Source organism: Callionymus lyra, chromosome 18, assembly GCF_982586985.1.
Source record: "Callionymus lyra chromosome 18, fCalLyr1.hap1.1, whole genome shotgun sequence".
Classification (NCBI taxonomy): Eukaryota; Metazoa; Chordata; class Actinopteri; order Syngnathiformes; family Callionymidae; genus Callionymus; species Callionymus lyra.
In genome coordinates, this window is record NC_141835.1 from 9188795 (window position 1) to 9208343 (window position 19549).

The window sequence follows — 19549 nt, forward strand, 5'->3', positions numbered from 1 at the left end:
TTTATCGAGACATTTACGCCGATCGATCCAGACTTAACTTGGTTGCCATTTGAGTGCGCATAGAGCGCTATATATTTTCACACACTGCTCGATGTGCACTCAAAATATTAAGTGCTGAAGTGTGTGATCCAGCACACCAATGGTTCATCAATGGACATAAAATGCAGTATTTTAGATGACCTGGAGGAATATGTCTCTGGGTTGACTTAGTATTAAAAAAGTTAAAATAGTATTGCAACTGTTATTGTATCAATTCATCAACCTGCTTGAAAACATTTAAAAAAAAGTAAGTAAGAAAATAAAGTATAAATAATAATCAAGCCATTGTTCAACATACACTTAGAAATGATTCACATACCTTAAGATAACTCCTCCATATCAATTTTGGATATGGATATACAAAATGTGCCGAATATTTTCCTAAATGTTTGAGTAAAAATTATATTTTGTCATAAAATTGTAAGTAAGTAATTTTTATTTGTATAGCGCTTTTCCAGACCAGGGTCACAAAGCGCTTAAACAATCAAAACAATACTCAATAAAGTATATACATTAAAGGTCAAGATAAAACTGAGAACACAACAGGAGTTCCAGAAAGTCAAGGAAAAGCCTGAACAAATAAAAACCTAAAATAAAACTTAAATAAAAATCAAAATTGTGTCATAATATCCTCATATTTTGGGGTTTGCGAGGTTTCCAGATTAAGCATTTTTACATTTGTTTCCCCTGCTTGCGATAACACTTTAATTTTCTCTTTATCTTTTAGCAAACAGTGAATAATGATCAAAACTGTCTTCTCATAACAGACCAGAAGAGGGAGCACTCTCCGGCGTCCACCTGTTCGGACAGCAGGACGTCTGACGGTAGAATGGACGGCATCGAGCCCCCCGCGGTGAGAGGAATCCACCGTAATCGTAAAGGTGTCTCAGAGATGTAAACGTATCCGTGTGTTTCTCAGATCTACATTCGATCCAGCAGCGTCCCAGACGAGAGCGACAACAACACCGAAGCGCATCAACACTACCTGAGACCAAAGCTGAGGGAGAAAAGTACGTTTCAAGAAAGGCGTTTTCGAGGAGGTTTTTTTTTAATGAATTTCTCTCCCCTCAGGTGAGAGCATCAGCAGCGAGACGTCCAACGGCTACCTGAACGAAGCTGAGGGCGTCTGCCCGGCGTTCGACGAGGAGGCCGACACCCAGTCCACCCAGTCGGCCCACATGGACGTGACCAGCAACCCCCAGGGTCACGGGAGTCTGCTGCTCAGTCACCATGAAGCTCTCGCAGGTATGGAAGAGAAAACCATTTTGTAACGTGAAGCAGGTATTAAACCTCCAGAGATCAACACTCATCCACACGTGCTTTTAAAATAATACAATTGAAATGCATTCAAAGTACAATTTTCATTTGTTAAAATATAACTTTATTTAAAATTATACCACAGTTATAACATGCTTTGGGCTTGTAAGCACCTTTTTAATACTTTTTAAAATTATAACTCTTTTAGAGGGCCACATTATAAACTATGACTCGTTTTAAGGGCATTGAAGCCAAAAACAAGGAAGGATAAGGTAAAATACACAAAAAGTTAATGGAAAAACCTATTTAAAAAAATATTTTGAGGACAAAAAAAGTGTAATTATGTCATGAAATTATAGACCAAAAGATACAATTGTTATTTATTTTTTATAAAGTGTAATAATGTGATAATTATAGAATAAAGAAGGAAAACATAGATATTATCTTTCAGTTTTATTTCGCTCTATTAGAGGCACAAGAAGTACTTACAAGTACTTAAAATCGTGACTTAAAAAATTAAATTAAAATTTCTACATATTTGAATTGTTCTTAAATGTTTGTTTTGTTGCAAAAAAAATTTTTTTTTTTACAGTCAATATAAAAATTCAGTATTTCATGATGTGAAGTTGACATTATGTAAATATATATAAAACATATACTGCAAATATTTATGGTGACAATTTGTGTTATTTCTTTTCCCAAGTTGCAATTATATATATATTTTTATTTAATTATGAAATTATACTGAATTTGTATTACTTTTTTGGGGGGATGTTATTTATTTTTGTATAAACATTATAAAAGTACTGAGGAAAATTTGCAAATTTATTTTTTTCTGTTTTATTTCACTTTATTTTGAGGAACAATACGTACTTACAAAAAAGGACCAAATTATAAATTTGACGAAAAAAAAAGGTTTTAGAAAAATTATATACATTTAATTTAATAAAATTCTTTCTCATAAAACTATTCAAAGAGCCACATGTGTGTATGTTGTTTGTGTTCAACATGTGTTTTACCTCTGTCGTTGTGTCTCCTCAACCCCGTTTTTTTTTAGGTTGCGAGTCCACATCCCCTCCCCTGTCCACATCCCCGTACTTCCACCATCACTTCCAATACCCTCAGGTCCCTCCGGCCTCACCCGCCCTTCTGGTACACACCGAGCCCCCGAGGGATTACCCCCTGGACCCCACCATGCATCAGTCTGTCTTATTGCCACACAACTTGGGTACTGAATCCCAGGCTGACACTGAACTAAACCCAGCTTGATCGTCGCTTCACTTCCATTAATCCACGACCGTCCGCCTTCTTATCTGGACTTCAAATCTGTCTGAATCATGACGTGCTTTCAAAAGAGTTTTTTTTCTGGGATTAAAGTGTAATTTGAACTAATTGAATTGACTAAAAACCGATCAAGGCAGTTTTTCCTTTTAGTGCTTGCGAACGCCGCTTCCTCTTCTGTCCACCGTGTGGCGCTGTTACTCCACACATCGAAATTTTGTGATCCAAGCGATGGAATGACACTAACCTGATGATCTCTAAACCATCATAACCGCTTCTTTAAAATCGCTGCGTATCCATGGGAATCCAGCTTTCATTTTAACTTATCTTCCATCCTGGACTTTTCAGACAGCAGCGAGTGTCTGGCCGACGACGTGAGCATCATCGCCGGCGGGACCCTGACCGGCTGGCACGCCGACTCGGCCTTCGTCCTGTGGAGGAGGGTCCTGGGGATCCTGGGCGACGTCAACAACATCCGCTGTCCCAGAATCCACAGCAAAGTTTTCTCTTGTCTCTATGAGCTGTGGCACAAGCTGGGCAAGGTAGAGAGGAGAGAATAATCACCTTATTTATCATATTGTTTTGTTATTAGTGTGTAATTATGTTCTTTATGTTCCCGCAGATCAGGGACAATCTTGGAATCAGTGTCGACAACCAGTCGTCTCCTCCTCAGCCGGCGTTCATCCCTCCGCTCCGAATGCTCGCCTCCTGGCTTTTCAGGGTAAACTAAATTATTTTTAAACTTTTCAAGATGATCATTTTTGTGTTTTCTCTTCATAATATTGTAACTACAACAGAATATGCTACACTTTTCCAGAGAGGAAAATAGTTTTAGAGAAACGATAAAATATACTTGATAAACTGAGGCTGTTTTTCTTTAAATATAAATGATAACACAAACAAAGGGTTTTTTTTTCTAGATATTTTAATTGTTATAATTAATTGTTTGTTTAGTGGCAATAAATTCCATGTATTAAGGGGATAAATACTGCAGAAAATACAGTAATTAAACACGTTTTTTAATCGTTTAATGGTGTGAAGAAAATGTCCCCGTATATAAAAAAAATATATTTTTGGTGTTTTTCTTTATTTTATTTTTTTAAATTGTAATATTAAAGAAAAAAAAAGTATAAAATTAAATACATTTTAGTTAAAGTTGTGTTGCATTTTTTTTTCTATTTTGTTAGCGGGTTTTTTAAACACAAAGTAATACTTCAATGTTCCTAGAGTGAATTACTCTACTTAAAATTTTTAGGGATTTCTTTTTGTCATATTTATCTATTTTTTCCTAATATACCTAATTATTTACTGAGAAAATTCCACAATTATAGTTTGAAAATGTGGAATCTTCATTTTATTTTCTACCCTTTCATTGTATTTTCCCTCCTTCTTTTTATAAAATAAATTACTATGAATTAAGACACTGTCTTTATAATATTCATATATATTGTGGAGTTTACTATCCTAGTTAAAATAAAATAAAAATTCAGCACTAAAATAATCCAAATTTGCAGTACAGCGAAATTATAATTTCAAGTTAATATTGTAGCTTAATGTCCTTCAAAGGTTCACAAATATCAGCAAATGATTTTCAAATATTTTCTTGTTTTTGTTCCTCATGTATTCATCATTCAAGATGCTCCTGATTTAAATGATGTGTCTGTATTATCTCTCTCAAAGTCTGGTTTATTTCAAACTAAACCTTCACCTCTACAGGCCACGACGCTCCCAGCGGAGTTCAAGGCGGGAAAACTGCAGGCGTACAAGCTGATCTGTGAGATGATGACCAGGCATCAGGACGTTCTGCCCAACAGTGACTTCCTGGTGCATCTCTGCCACATCATGCACAAGGGCCTGACTAGTGACGACCAGGTACTTGTTTATTTATGTCTAAACAAGAAAGAGCTGTCTCTCCTGCAGTTAATACAAAACTTTGCAGCGACAATTCTGACCCGCTCTAGTAGAAGAACTCACATTTCCCCGATCCTTAAAACTCTTCACTGGCTGCCAGTTTCTTTAATTTTAAAATTCTGGTTCTTACTTTAAGAGCAAATCATGGTCAAGCTCCTCCTTTCATCAGTGATCTGATCCAGCCTTACGCCCCAGCTCGGGCTCTTAGGTCTGTGGATCAGAATCTACTGATGGTTCCTGAACACGGTTCAGGACCAGAGGAGAGAAATCCTTCCAGACTGTTGCTCCTAAGCTTTGGAACCATCTCTGTGTTTGATGATCTACTGACTCCTTCAAGAAACATCTTAAGACCTTTTTATTTGTGCTTTTCCCTAATTTTCTGGAACTCCTGTGTTTGTCTCATGTTGTCTCTGCCTTTTAAAGTATATATTTTAACTGTGTATTGTTGTTGATTGTTAAAGCACGTGTGACCCTGGTCTAGAAAGGCACTTTACAAATAACCTTTACTTACTTACTTACTTACCGCCGGATCTTGCATGTAGTACTTTAAATCAACGCTAGATGGGGCGCCTGCCAAACAATCCCATCCACTGAGCCTCACCTGTCGTAGTTTTTATGAATTTCTATTTTGCTTTTTCTTTACTTATTGATCATTTCAGTGCTGCAACTTGAAAAGTTTGTCGCATCATCTCTTTTCCCTCATTTTTACACCGGAAAATACTTTGATGTTGCATCACTCAGAGGAACGTCATAGCTCAGATGGTAGAGTGATTGCCTGCAGTCCAAATGGTTGCAAGTTCAATCCCAGCTCCAGACAAGCTTGTGTCGTTGTGTCCCTGAGCAAGACACTATTATCTTGATCTTTAAAGTATGTACTTTTTTGAGTATTGTTTTGATTGTTTAAGCGCTTTGTGACCCTGTTCTCGAAAAGCGCTATATAAATAAATATTACTTACTTACTTACTTACTTTACCCTGGTTGCTCCTGATGGTAGACTTGGTGCAGGTGTGCAGCCTACTCCCATCAGTATGTGTGAATGGCTGTCAAAAGCACTACCGAATTTCCCCTCACGGGACTAATAAGGGATTCTAAACAAAAAAAAAAGAACATTATGACCATCTCTGCCAATAAGTAAGTAATTTTTATTAATATAGCGCTTTTCCAGACCAGGGTCACAAAGCGCTTAAACAATCAAAACAATATTTAATGAAGTATATACTTTAAAGATCAAGATAAAACTGATAACACAACAGGAGTTCCAGAAAATCAAGGAAAAGCCTGAACAAATAACGAAATTCACCCCAAAAAGTGCAAGATAAACCGAATATATCCAACTTAGGGTTTAACGTGGTAATTACAAGTACCTTTTTCCAAGTAATCCCACCTTTTGATTTAAACATAAATACAATAATTCCGAGTTTAGATTCCCTGTCTTTCCCTCCAAAGGCTCCGACTCGTGGTCATAACTTCAAAACTATCCCCGGATACCATCAGGCGCTCGAAGAATTCTTCCTGCTTTGGCATGTACCACCTCTCTTGGCCACGCCCGTCCTCATATTCAAATCTGGCCTCACTCCATTCCCTCCAGACGAGAGGAGATAAATAGAGCCCCCCCCCCCCCCCCCCCCAACTGAAAACAAAGAGCAGGATAAAAGTGTGTATGTGCGGAGGGGTGTTTTGGATACAAGTGTGTGTGGATGTATGGCCTCCTGGCCGGGGCGTCCATTGTGTCTTGGCAGTATGACAAGCTTATTAGAATGTTTTCCATGTCGTTAAATAATGTTTTGAGCCCCCGCCGCGTATACGTGATTAATTAAGGATTGACGTCTGTCGCGCTCCGTTAGACTGACACGTCGGCCAGGGGCCCCGGAGTCGTGGGGGCCCCCCCTCTACGCAAGTGTGTGTGTGAAGGAGCGGGAGGGGAAACATGGGGTAGAGTAGAGCAATGATGGAGGGGTTATTTTGGGGGGCGGGGGGGTGAGGAGGTAGGGGGCTCCGAGGGACCAGGCAACATTCTCCAAGCTTTTGTTTGTGGCTCTGTATAATGCGTCGGGGGGCCAGAGCCAAGCTGGCCACTGAAGCATGCTCAAATTGGCTGGAGAAAAGAGTCCTCACGCCACACAATAGAGGACAGCCGCACGCCTGCTTAACATAAGAAAGTGGCTCTTATTGCCCCCCGTCCGCCCCCCGTCCTCCTGCCTCCAGCCGCCTCGCTGCTCCACACCCTCCTCTTCCAAAACAGGGGGGAAAAAAATGATGCTGCCTTTACTATCTTACGCTCTTGTTTATCCTACGCTAACGTGCGGTTGTCGGCGTGTTTTTTTTTGTTGTCGTTTTATTCTGGTGACGACCCCCCGCTTTAGTGCGGCGCGAGGGGTTCAGGTCAAAGACGGGGTTCTCCTCCGACTGTCCTTCAAGCTGATCGCTCTTATAGATGACGGACTAACACATATTTTGTTTTCAAATCTTTATAACTAATTGAACTTTAAGTATTTTATGTTACAGGCTTTTTTCTTTCAAAATAAATCAAAAATAAAATTGAAAAACCGAAAAATTGCATTTAAATCCTATTGATATTTTGTCCAGTTCTTTGACGATTATATTTAAAATTGTACTAAAGTGTTGGTTTAACTGTGTCTTAAATAGATCTTGTACCTCTACTGTATCATCAGTGTCTGTTTGTACAAAACTCTCTTTTTATTTAAATATTTATATTAGAAAATGATCTTAAGCCCCGTCCACTAAATACACATTTTCTGGAGATGAAATCTTGTTGACCATAACCACGCCCACTCTGCTGTGGTAGTACTGTACATCATTAATAGGGGAAGTCTCTTGCTACAAGGGACCTGTTGTATAAACAAAGCGGGCACGATTACAGCTGGCTGGAGGAGGAGTGAAGCCATTATTACATTATAATGGACTCTGCTCTCGTAACCTCTCGTTCACCCAGATTTCAGAAGGGGTAGAACTTTATAAAGTAATAAGTTGGTCATGATGAGGGACTTACTGCAAGGATTTATTTAATTTAAATAAAATATATAATTTTTAATTTCACAGTTTGAGAAGATTTAATTGCAGAACCACTAATTTAGATGCAGCTTTTCTTATGTAATTAAGCCAAATTTTCTATTAAATGAAGTGCAACATTTATATCACAAAATGTATGTATTTTCATGTATTTGTCATGTTGCTATAAAAGGGAAACTTTTATTGACAGTTTTGCCACATAGTAAATATATATATATATATTTTTAAGTGCCATTATAGAAAGGCAACTGATTTAAAAATACAATTTAAATTTTATTTTTGATTTATTTTGGCGAACAAGTAAAATGAAAAGAGGGAAAGTACAGAAAAGTGCTACAAAAAAGGATATTTAGAGGTGAGTTACTGTATACAGTATATACCTATTTTATTTTATAATTTAATAAGATATTAATACTTTTTTTTTTTTTAATAAATTATTTTTTAAATTATATATTTACTCCAATATTCGGCCGTATAATTGCAGTCTAAGGAGCGCATGTGGCCCCAAGGTACGTTGCCCAGGTCTAGTTTCACAAAAAAAACTGATTTTTAAATGACTTTTCAGAAAATTGGATCTAGGAACTGGACGAACCTGCTTTGATAAGCTGCAGAAGTAAAAGAAAAACCGCATTAGCTTTATAAAATATTGCTTTGTCAGCAGTAGCAGAGATTGACATGTTCTTTATGGGAATCCATAACTTTCTCCCTTAGCCATTTAAAATATCCTTTCACCAGTCATCGTCTGGACTTTCATCAATATTATTGTCTCTAGATGTTCAGCAAAGATAAATTCTCAGAAGAAAACACTTTTTTTAAAAAAAAAAAGAAAAACCTGTTGGTCGCTCTCACCGTTCACTTCCTGTTTTGTTACGTTTCCAGTCGAGATCAGCGCTTTGAGGTTATTGACGAGCAACAGGAAATCACTATGACCCCGTAACCATCAGTTTGTGGGTAAAACGAGAAGAACATTCTCCGATATTGCTGTGATGTAATGTCGGCGTGGACCCTGTCACCCCCACCCCGCCCCCCCGCCCTTACCCCCCCGAGGCCGGCAGGTGGACAGCGTGTGCTTTCCTGGAAATGAGGCCAAATGAAAAGGTCTGAGGTGGAATCCATTCAGAGTTGCGTTAATGTACCTTTTGTTGACGCGGGCGCCATTCTTTCCACGAGACACACGGCCACACGCCGCGCTCTACTGTCATTTCTCTACACCTTAACCCCCCCCCCCCCCCCATCTACTTCTACATGCAATTTAAAATGCTTCTCTGTTTGTGTACTTCTTTTGAAAATGCTCATTTCAGGCAATCAAGCAACAGTTTGTGCTTTGCTAATTACCTCCGTCTGCACATCAGAGGTCAATTACCACCAAATGAGGGTAAAATTGGGCTCTCCATCCACCAATTTTCCAAATGCATTCTGTTGGATCCCTCTTGCTACTTCTGCTCAGAACTGTATCGGGGTTTTTTTTTTTCTTCTGTTGGAGAGGCGAGAGTGTTTGCTCGGTTCGGCTGGAAAAGGCCCCGTGTTTGAACTGTCTGATTTGACGCATGTTTATGGCCGAGGCGGCAGGTGTCTCCGGTTTCGGGTCCCTCCCTTCTGTCAACACACCATAATATATTTAAGATAAGAGGGAGACGTCGGTCGTGCCGCTCACTTTGTCACTATTTAGTGTTATTTATTCAGTTTAAAAAATTGCTTTGGTTTCGTCTTGTATTTGATCGGATGTTTATTTTTTTTCTTGGTTGTTAAACTTTTCTCGGCTCTAAGTAGATCAACGCTCACGTTGGTGACCTATAAAGATGCCGGAGTTTAAGATAAGATAAGGAACAAATACACAGACATTACTAGTCGGGCAAAAACTGAATTCGATTTTTATTTGGTAAAGGAGAACAAACTCGGACATTATATTCCTTTATTTAGGCTTTTGACTGCTTAAAACTTGTTTGAAACCCCTGCGTTGATTTATAAAGTGTATGTGATTCGTAAAAATGTTGTATATCTTTAGTTGTGTAACGTTTTTAAGCAGAAATTTGACATGTTTTGCTTTTCAATAAACCAGGGGGGGCTCATGTACAAAGAAGTTCATGGATTTTCTACTAAAAAAAATCCGGAAAATGGCGCACATACAAAAATACAAGCACTTTTCCTTCGTTCATCCCGATAAACCTGAAATTAATCGCATTCAAACTTCAAAGTCCGAACTTTTTAACTCTCTTTTCATTATCGATTGACAGCTTTGTCGTGGAAAAGTACGTCGGCGCGATTTTTGTGTGTACGACCATGTTTTCCATCTTAAAGCAACAACACATAAGATAGAAGTTATTGTTTTTGTCCCCCCCCTAGTGGCAGAATAATGTAGCTGCAATATCGTAAAAACCTCTCGTGACAGAGAATTTGTTTTGCTCTTAGTGCGTCTCTTTTTGTCGCCCTGGTAACTTAAACAAAAAAGCACCTCTCAGTTTTGTAGAGTCTTTACGAATAAAATCATTATTAAAGAAATAGCCAGAGAGTTCTGCAGTGTAATTCATTACTGATTTGAAATGTTACCTAGTGTTGCTTTAAGTATTTTATCACAGCTATACGACAACTTTTTCCCACAGTTCCCCTTGTCCAATTAACAAGCTCTCATTTTGCCGCTATCGGAGGGGGTTGGGGAGTGAATTCCACTAATGATATGTTTGTTGCGTCGCATGCACTCGCTCCGAGGTCCCATCTGCCGCTTCCACCTGAGGAAAAACAAAACCTCCGGGTTTAATTACAGGTCTGCCCCTGTGTGTACATGTGAGTCACCCAAGTTGAGTCTTTTGTTCCGACTCTTGTTCTTTGTGGTGGATCCATCTGTTCCACTTTACTCTCCAAATATTAATCGCGTCTGTGCAAATGAGTCTTGTTGGAAAAAAAAAGCAGCATTTTTATCTCGATATCTCCATTTGATTTGTGTGTCTCGTTTCAGGACGTTTTGAACACGATCATCCGGTCCTGCTCGCCGCGGTTCTTCTTCCTCGGGCTTCCCGGCTTCACCATGCTGATCGGAGACTTCATCACCGCCTCCGCCTGCGTGCTCAGTACCTTCTCCCCCGAGGTAGCGGATCATGCGTGGAGTCGGAGCGTCTTGGGCTAAAAGAGATTTCCTGATGATGAATCAGAATTTCATCGCATTGTGTTAAGAGCAGCGACGAGCTGTTAGCATCTATAATTAGCTGCATCTTTGGCGTTGAGTGCATCAAAGCATGAACACAAATGTACTACTTTAATCACACGACTCTTACGAGTGTTTAAGCAATTTTCCGAAGAAGTTTCTAACAAAACACTTCAACATAAACACAAAACCTCTATTTGAGTTTATAAACAAGTTTACACGTTTATACAAACATAGATGCATAGATAGATGGATCGGTGGATGGATGGATGGATAGATAGATAGTTAGATGGGTAGATGGATTCATGAAACAAGAACAAAGTGCAATAAAAAGAAAATTCAAGGTGACAAAATCTAAAGATAAAGAACATAGATCAAATCATGTATAAGCAAAAATGTACTACTTTTCTGAAGAAGTTTCTAACAAAACACTTCACCAACATAAACACAAAACCTCTATTTGAGAATATAAACACATTTATACAAACATAGGTGCAAAGATGGATGGATGGATGGATAGATAGATGGGTGGATGGGTAGATGGATGGATTCATAAAACAAGAACAAAGTGCAATAAAAAGAAAATTCAAGGGGACGAAATCTAAAGATAAAGAACATAGATCAAAGCAAGCATAAACACAAATGTACTACTTTAAACACACGACTCTTCCAAGTGTTTAAGCAATTTTCGGAAGAAGTTTCTAACAAAACACTTCACCAACATAAACACAAAACCTCTATTTGAGAATATAGACACATTTATACAAACATAGATGCAAAGATAGATAGATGGGTGGATGGATTCATAAAACAAGAACAAAGTGCAATAAAAAGAAAGTTCAAAATGACACAATCTAAAGATAAAGAGCATAGATCAAAGCATAAACACAAATGTACTACTTTAAACACACAACCCTTCCAAGTGTTTAAGCAATTTTCGGAAGAAGTTTCTAACAAAACACTTCACCAACATAAACACAAAACCTCTATTTGAGAATATAAACAAGTTTATACATACATAGATACATAGACAGATGGATGGATGATGGATGGATGGATTCATAAAACAAGACCAAAGTGCAATAAAAAGAAAACTCAAGATGACACAACCAAAGATAAAGAACGAAGATCAAAGAAAAATAAAGAATTATAACATTTTGCATCAAACATAAAAAAAAGAAACATTTTCCTTCAGGCAAGAAATTTTAGTAAAAAGTTGACTCTGGGGTGTATTTTGAAACAAAATCTTAAAACTAATTATTAAATTAAAGGTTCTGATAATGAGGCAAATGCTTAAGAATTATTTTTTAAAACAGTCACATAACCCTTTATTTGAAGTTTTAAACAAGTTTACACATTTATGTGAAAAAACAAAACAGGATTATATCAATTACAATTAAAATCAAAAGAATAATTTTTCCTCAGACCTGAAATTTTCAGAAAAAGTTAACTCAAATTCTGAAACTAAATTTTGAAATGAATTGTTAAATATAAGTTAATTTAAGAATAAAGTTCCAAATGAGTTCAAAGGTAATTATAATTTCATCATGATAGGGTCTTAAAGTTAGCAAATGGTTAATCTAAAAAACTTTAAAATCTGTATTAATGAGGTGTTTTATCAATTATCTTATTAAAACTAACAAAAAAAGACCCCGAATAATAATACAGTTTTAGGTTTGCACGACTGGTATGAGAAGAAAAAATCAAATGGCTCTTCTTCAGGTGCCAACTTACACCACTTACTTTTTACTTACCCTCCGTTACATTTATATATGTTTTTTCCCTTCTTTATTATTTGATGAGACTTGAAAACCTTCTTTTTAAATAGTTTAAAAAAAAATTCAATGTCCTTTTATGTAATATAGTTTTTTATACCATCAGAATGTGAGAAATATTTCCACATGTATGTGAAGCTAGTTTCCTAGACTGGAGGTTCTACTTCTCAAATAATGAATTCACATAAATCCTGGTGAGTCTCGTTGAGTTCAGTCGTCAAGAAAGTACAAAAGTCTACAGTTAAATACCGGCAGAATCATGATCCCCCTCGATGCGTCTCCTCCAGGCTCCAAGAACGGAGGCGCAGACCATCCTGGGGTCACTGGTGTGTTTCCCCAACTTGTACGTCCAGATCCCCGTGTTGCGGAGCGGCTCCGGCGACATCCACGTCGGAAACGAGGACGTCAAGGTGAGCGGACCCTAGAGAACGACGACTTCCTTGGACTCTAACTATTTATGGGGCCTTTTTTGAGAAACTATTATTACTTTTAACTTAATTATAACTCGTTAAAGTCCCTTGTACTATGAATTAATTCTCAAATAAATTCTAAATAAATAAATGACATGTTTATTTCACACCTTTTACATTATTTATATTAATATTCTTTAAATAAAATGTGTACATTCAATTAAATAATATTTAATTAAATAAAAATCTACACATTGAAGTCAGTTTTTTGGGTTGATTTTTGTTTTCTCATCCAGGATTATCTGGTCAACATCCTGCTGGAAATGGCGACCAAGGAACACTGTGAAGGGGCCAGGTGTGTAGCTTTTTAAGTTCCCAGTGTTGGTCATCCGAGGACTCGAGCTCCGTTATCTTCACTCCGCTGGCTCCGTTGTTAGTGTTTCCGTGACCTTCCGCTGAAAAAGCTCTGAGGCAGAAACCGATCGCGGACGAAGGAAAAAACAAGTCATTTTCCTGCGTGGAATCGACACGATTGTCGGGCGTCGTTCATAAGCGAGCTTATCCTACAGTTATAGGGTGAACTACTGAGAAAAATATTGAAGAAAAAGATGAATAATAGTCATAGGTTAAAGGTAGGGTAGGTGTTCTTCAAAACGATGCTACTTTTTTCCGACATCTTCTCGTACAAATCTTACACAAAACCAATTCATCGATCAAATTGTTATGAACAAACACACTTAATAGGATTTGATGGTGTTTTTATTAAGTAATAGGTCACCCAAAATTCTAACTCGTTTTCTACTCACCCTCATGTCGACTAAGGGTTGGGATTATTTTCAGAGAAATCTGTTCCTGTTTACAGTTATATCCAAAAATGTTTGTTCATTGTAGTGTAAGTTGTAATGTAGTTGAGAAACTTCCTCCAAAAAGAAGCTTAAAAACATCCAAATACCTCAACACTGCTCGTCTCTAACGTCCCTCTTGTATTGAAGCCTCGACAACAAGAATTCAGAATTCATTTTCCGGGCGAGAGGAAGGGGACACCCTGGACAGCACGCCAGTCTGTCGCAGGGTGCACAAAGATATACAGCCATTCACACGCACTCATACCTACGGTCAATTTCCTCAAGTTACCAATCAACTTCTGTATGTTTTTGGACTGTGGGAGGAAACTGGAGTGCCCAGAGTAAACCCGCGCAACACAGGGAGAACCTCACAGAAACCTTCTTCCCTTCTTTTGCTTTGAGGTGATAGCGCAAACCACTGTGCCTCCATGCGCCCTACGAGAAAAATTAAAAATGATAAGGGACTATATCTTACGCTCGTTTGTGGCAGAAACTTAAAGAATAAAGATCGATATAAACCGGAAGTACTGCCGCCATTCAGGATATTTACTCAGACTAAGTTTGTGTTCAGAGGGAACCTTTTGGTGTAAAATGATTGGCGGCTTGTGAAACTGCGACGAAGACTTTAACGCCAACCTAACGGCTCTGTGCTTCAGAAAGTATTCAGACGGACATGTAAACTCTGTTCTTCTCTCCTTACTTGTACAAGTAAAACATGTGATTTTAAACCACATCTGATTTTCTATTCGCTGTTTAACTAGAACTTTATTATATAAATAGTTTTTTTTTCCAATTATCATCAGCAAAAACAGCAATTTTTCATAAAAAATAATCAAAATAAAATAAGAACAAGAACAAAGAGAAAGAACAAGATGATACAATCTAAGTCTAAAGATAAAGAACAGTAAAAGTATTATTTAAAAAAGTAGTAAGTAAGTAAAAGTCAGATTCTTAACCTGACGGCGACTTTACCGTTTTTTCTGTTCAGCATATGGTGTCAGATAAATGGGGGTCAATCAAGTCTTTAAAAAAAAATGAGGGTGCATTCTGGGAGTCTACAATTCTTGACCTCACCAGACTAATCGCTGCCGAGATCATGCCAGTGTATTAACGGCGGCATCATTTATTTCCGGTCACGCGTGTGGTCTGTGACATCGCAGGTGCATCGCCGTGTGCAGCCTCGGCCTGTGGGTCTGCGAGGAGCTGACCCAGAAACAAATCCACTACCAGGTGAAGGACGCCGTCAACGTGCTGGGAGTAACACTAAAGGTAAGTTAACAAGCGCCTCGTCCTCTTCAGCAGGGGATGAGGAAAAAAAGTGTCCACTTTCTTGTCTTCAGTGAAGAGATGCAGAAGCTAGTGGAGGCTGGTTTTTGTTTTTCGGGATTGCTCCTATGGAAGGAAAAAAAAACGGGTTTTGGGGGGGCGGTGGCGTAATTTCCAGACTCGCTCTTAGTACGTTTGGGGCCAATTTAAGCAGCTACATCTCTCAGCTTCCTGCTCCAGCATCGCCCCCCTAACACCCCCCTTCTAATGGAGCAGTAATCACTCCCCTGTACAACTTGACACACAGACTCAGCCAGCCCCAAAATAGAGGGTCTGGGCTGGGTAAGAGTGAGCGGGTGGGTGGGGGGGGGCCGCGAAGAGTGGCACTGAGAGTCTCTTTTCTAAAAGCAGGTGCTGAACTCTCAGGGCCCCTTTTTGTGTTTGGCCATTTCTGCACTCCCCACATTGTCTAGCCTTGTTACATGTTGAGAGGCATTCAGCTGGAAGAAATAGGAAATGCTATTCTCCACAAAGAATTTCAAATCACTGAAGAAATCCCTATTTGAGGCAAAATTGTCGGCTGCTCAATACTTTTCCCCCCGACGAGTCTGGAGAAAATGCCAAAGGCTGAAGAGGGAGTGAAATTATGCTGATTATCCCCCCATCTCTGAATAATGGATAAATAAATACGTTTGGTAGACCTGTGTTTTTCTCAGGGGGGAACTTTTTTTTTTTACTACAGAATCGGTCCAAGTGGTCAACAAATTCTTGAGGAAAGTCAAAAATCAGGGTCTATTTAATTTGATTTCGGCCTGAGCGAGGGGTCTTTTATACTGTACAATGTCAGATGGTTGCAAAATAAAAATAATAGAATTACATGTTGTAATTTATATTGCTTTTATTGTATAGTTTTAACCAACACTAGTTCCAAGTGTGCGTTTTTCTTAAAATCAATATCAAAATGTCTGGAAAAAGCGCATCATGGAAGCGTTAACTTTATGTTTTTAATTAGTGCTTTATTGGTTTTTATTAATTCATTTGATTAATTCAGATAATTAAGTTAGTAGCAGTTTGGGGCAAACGTTTCCGTCTTCCCAAACCAGATTTATAATAAATCAGTCGTGGCCTGGGGACCACTTCTGGTCTATCGCCTGTATTAATGTGGCCCTTTTGAAACCACTATAAAACTGATTAAGGACGGATGATCAAAAGCTTTTTATTTGTATGAATCATTACCGTTTTATTTATAAATGTAACTCATAAAAGTTTTGTTTGAAAACGTTTTTTTCCAATTTTACATGTTAATTAAATTACATTAATTTTAAATTATTGTGAATATCATCAGCTCTTGATCCTAAAGATATTTAAACACAAATATTAATTAAATTGTTCTACAATAATGTGATTTTTAAACTGATATTGACAAGAAAAAAATCCTGTATTTATATATTTATAATAACAATCTTAAAACATCTTTTATAAAGTTCTCTTTTTTTATTATAATCCATTATTCTTCTCCGTCTTCGCAGGCTTCTAAGTAAGTAAGCAAGTAATCAATAAAATATAATATGTACTATATATATATATATATACTTTAAAGGTCAAGATAACACCGAGAACAACACAGGAGGCTCAGAAAATCGAGGAAAAGCCTGAACAAATAAAAATGTCTTGAGATGTTTGTGTGTTTCAAGGTTTGATCATGTTATTTTAAAAGTTATTTTTCAGTTTTTAATTTATTAAATGCTTGTTTTAAGAGAATCATTGTTGCATCTTTTCTATTTTCAACTTGTTTTGGAAAAAAACAGGAAAATAAAAACAATATTACCTATTAAAATACAAGCTAATTTTACTCTATTTTAGGTGAGATCCATGGCCTCAGAGTTTCTCATTCCAAACTTACATTTATTAAATGATGGATAAAGGTAACAGACATTCTCTATTGTATTGTAAGTAAGTATAGTGGTAATGTTTGGAATTAATCATTAAAAAAAAAGCAAAATAACTCTGATTAGAATTGAGCTTTAGCTCCTTTGAATCTCTGAACTACCGAGTCTGAAGAAAATATATCTGTACAAAAACAACAACAAATATTGGCTTCATAACTGCAGCAAGAAAACTTCATAATTGAGCCGTAGAAATGTTTTTCGGTCTGCAGGCACTTTCAGAAAATTGTCCGCTTTTCTCAAGAAAACGCTTTTAGTCCTGCTGCAGCACGGAAGAAAGATCCACTTGTTTATTTCTTTTTTAAATTAATAAATGGCTTCTTTTGCACTTAATTCTCTATTAGATGAAGATTTAACTAAAGAAATAAAAGATTTGGAATATCAGATCCCTCTGATAGGAGGAAGCCCTGGTGCAGACCCAGGACAAGGACCAGTAAAAGTCTGGTTCCCTGATCAATACTTGATGTGATTACAGTTTGGGAACAAGGCGGTGGCTCAGACGGCCTGTGACGTGTTTCAGCTGCTCATCTCTCACTGGGAACATCTGCAAAGGTTGGATCCCACGCTGCCCAAAAAAATCATTGAGGTGAGTTCCATGCAAAATAAAGGTTACGCCGCTTTGGATTCTTCCCTCCTGAGACGTTCGACCAGAAATAATCTTGAGTATTGAGGGAGAATACACGAAATATGTCAGTCGAGTTTCATGTTTTTTTTGTCAGATCTTCGTGGCCACAATTGCCTTCTTGCTGCCGAGCGCCGAACACTCCAACGTTGAGGCCGACAAAAAGGTACCGTCCGGACGCTTTTTAAACACAACTTTTCTGTATTTTCAAACAGTTTATAACTTAGAACAATCAAAAAACAAAACGATATCAGGCTAGTTTTAGAGTATAGTATCTATATTTTTAACCGCTGACTACGACTCTATAGAATGACATTATTTATTAAATTAACTCCTTTCTGTTACAAAAATAATTCAGGATTTTTCAGATAAATAGTAGACATTTTAAATCGTACCAGGTTTGTAAAGCTGTTGTCTTTGTTGGATATATCAACATAAACTTGATCCAAATATATCAATATTCAGCAGCACAGTATTGATTTTTTGTTTAACCAAAAATATAATAAGATATTTTATAATAATTATATGTTTGATGTTCTTTGGTTTATTTATTTTCAATTAAGTGTGTGTTAAATTAAATAATAATGTTGTTTTTATTTAGAATTAGTATGCAATTATTCACATTGTTTATTTGTTTTTTTTAATCAAAATTCTAGCCTCTAGATGGCAGCAGTCATTGCGTCCTCTGCGGCTAAGGGAAAAAATGAAATCCCGCTAGATCCCGGCGGTGACTGAGGACGAGAGGATACAGCTGGCTTCAGCCGTTTTTAAAGCTGATGTTTGGACTTGGACTTTGTCTATTAGTTCAAGCAAAAGAGATGCAACAATCACTCAAATTTAGTTTTCTCCAAAATGAGTTACGAAAATGATTTAAGTACATGGAATTATATCAAATCATATCGTGGGATTAGTGTATTGCTACAGCCTTACAACTCTATGTATAAAAGTCAAGTATTTTCTCTCCTCAGTTGCTGGTGTCGTTGCTGCTGTGCTTGCTGGACTGGTGCATGGCGGTTCCTCTGAGCCTCCTGTTGGAGCCCATCACCATGACGCAGGAGAACCACACCCCCCACAAGGCCCCGCTGCTGGACTACATCTACAGGGTGAGGGGATCCACGTCTATTCATTTTATTTATGTTTTAACCCTTGTGCTTCCTTAGCACCACACAAGGGATAAAAATGTGTTTTCCGGCCTTCGGGTCATCTTGACCCGGAGGTAACACAAGGCTTAAGAGTTCTGTTAACGTTTTCTCTGATGAGAACAAAAGGCATTAAAGTTTCATGATAAAATTGGAAACATCAGCAGGTTTTGAGGCTTTTACAGAGATAGTTAAAATATTCTTGGTTTCGAATTTTATTTTAATTTTATACCTTTAAATAAAATGATAAAATTTGATATTTCAGTATTTTTGGCTCAACTGTGTCCCATGTCCTGTGTTGTTCTCAGTATTGTCTCGATCTTTAAAGTGTATACTTTTTTGAGTATTGTTTTGTTTGTTTAAGCGCTTTGTGACCCTGGTCTGGAAAAGCGCTATATAAATAAATATTACTTACTTACTTACTATGTGTTCCACATAGAAACAGTTAAGAATAAATAAATGATCATAGAAGTTTAAAAAAGTATGAATACATATAGTAAATAAAATGAATGTTCTTAGTAATACTGATTCTAAAAAAAGCATCAGCAGAATTTTGTACTAATTTTGCCAGTTTAAGTCTACTATCAAACTAGTCATACTAGTGAGTTCTGCTAATGTTTTCTGGAAGCGCTAGTGCTACATGCTAACAAAAAACTCCACACAGATTTGTTTGTGTTTTCCTGTCCAATCGGTGGCACCTATGGGGATGCTATAATTCAGGATCTCTGGATCCCAGGTGTACACATTGCATTCCCTTGATGTAATTTCCGATCCTGGTTCCGTCTTGTTCCCACTGGAAAGATCTCCACACAAGTCTTGATGCAAATAGTTTCAATTAAAGGCATTAAAGAAGCTAAAATTATCTCAAAATCTCAAAGAAATGGGTCTC

At 37.5% G+C, this 19549-nt stretch overlaps 1 protein-coding gene across 3 annotated transcripts in view; it reads left to right on the plus strand.

The window, feature by feature from the left end:
* The window catches only part of ralgapa2 (Ral GTPase activating protein catalytic subunit alpha 2), a 121132-nt gene that overhangs the window by 38260 nt on the left and 63323 nt on the right, over positions 1-19549 (plus strand). For 2 of the 3 annotated variants that reach the window (XM_087780491.1, XM_087780493.1), the window contains 14 exons: positions 807-892; positions 959-1049; positions 1111-1284; positions 2354-2524; positions 2926-3119; positions 3200-3298; positions 4294-4449; positions 10472-10600; positions 12720-12842; positions 13139-13197; positions 14848-14956; positions 17375-17485; positions 17619-17687; positions 18490-18624. In XM_087780491.1, coding sequence (XP_087636617.1) covers positions 807-892; positions 959-1049; positions 1111-1284; positions 2354-2524; positions 2926-3119; positions 3200-3298; positions 4294-4449; positions 10472-10600; positions 12720-12842; positions 13139-13197; positions 14848-14956; positions 17375-17485; positions 17619-17687; positions 18490-18624 — 1706 coding nt within the window. The remainder of the gene's footprint in view (positions 1-806; positions 893-958; positions 1050-1110; positions 1285-2353; positions 2525-2925; positions 3120-3199; positions 3299-4293; positions 4450-10471; positions 10601-12719; positions 12843-13138; positions 13198-14847; positions 14957-17374; positions 17486-17618; positions 17688-18489; positions 18625-19549) is intronic. The other variant, XM_087780492.1, reaches the window with a different exon arrangement.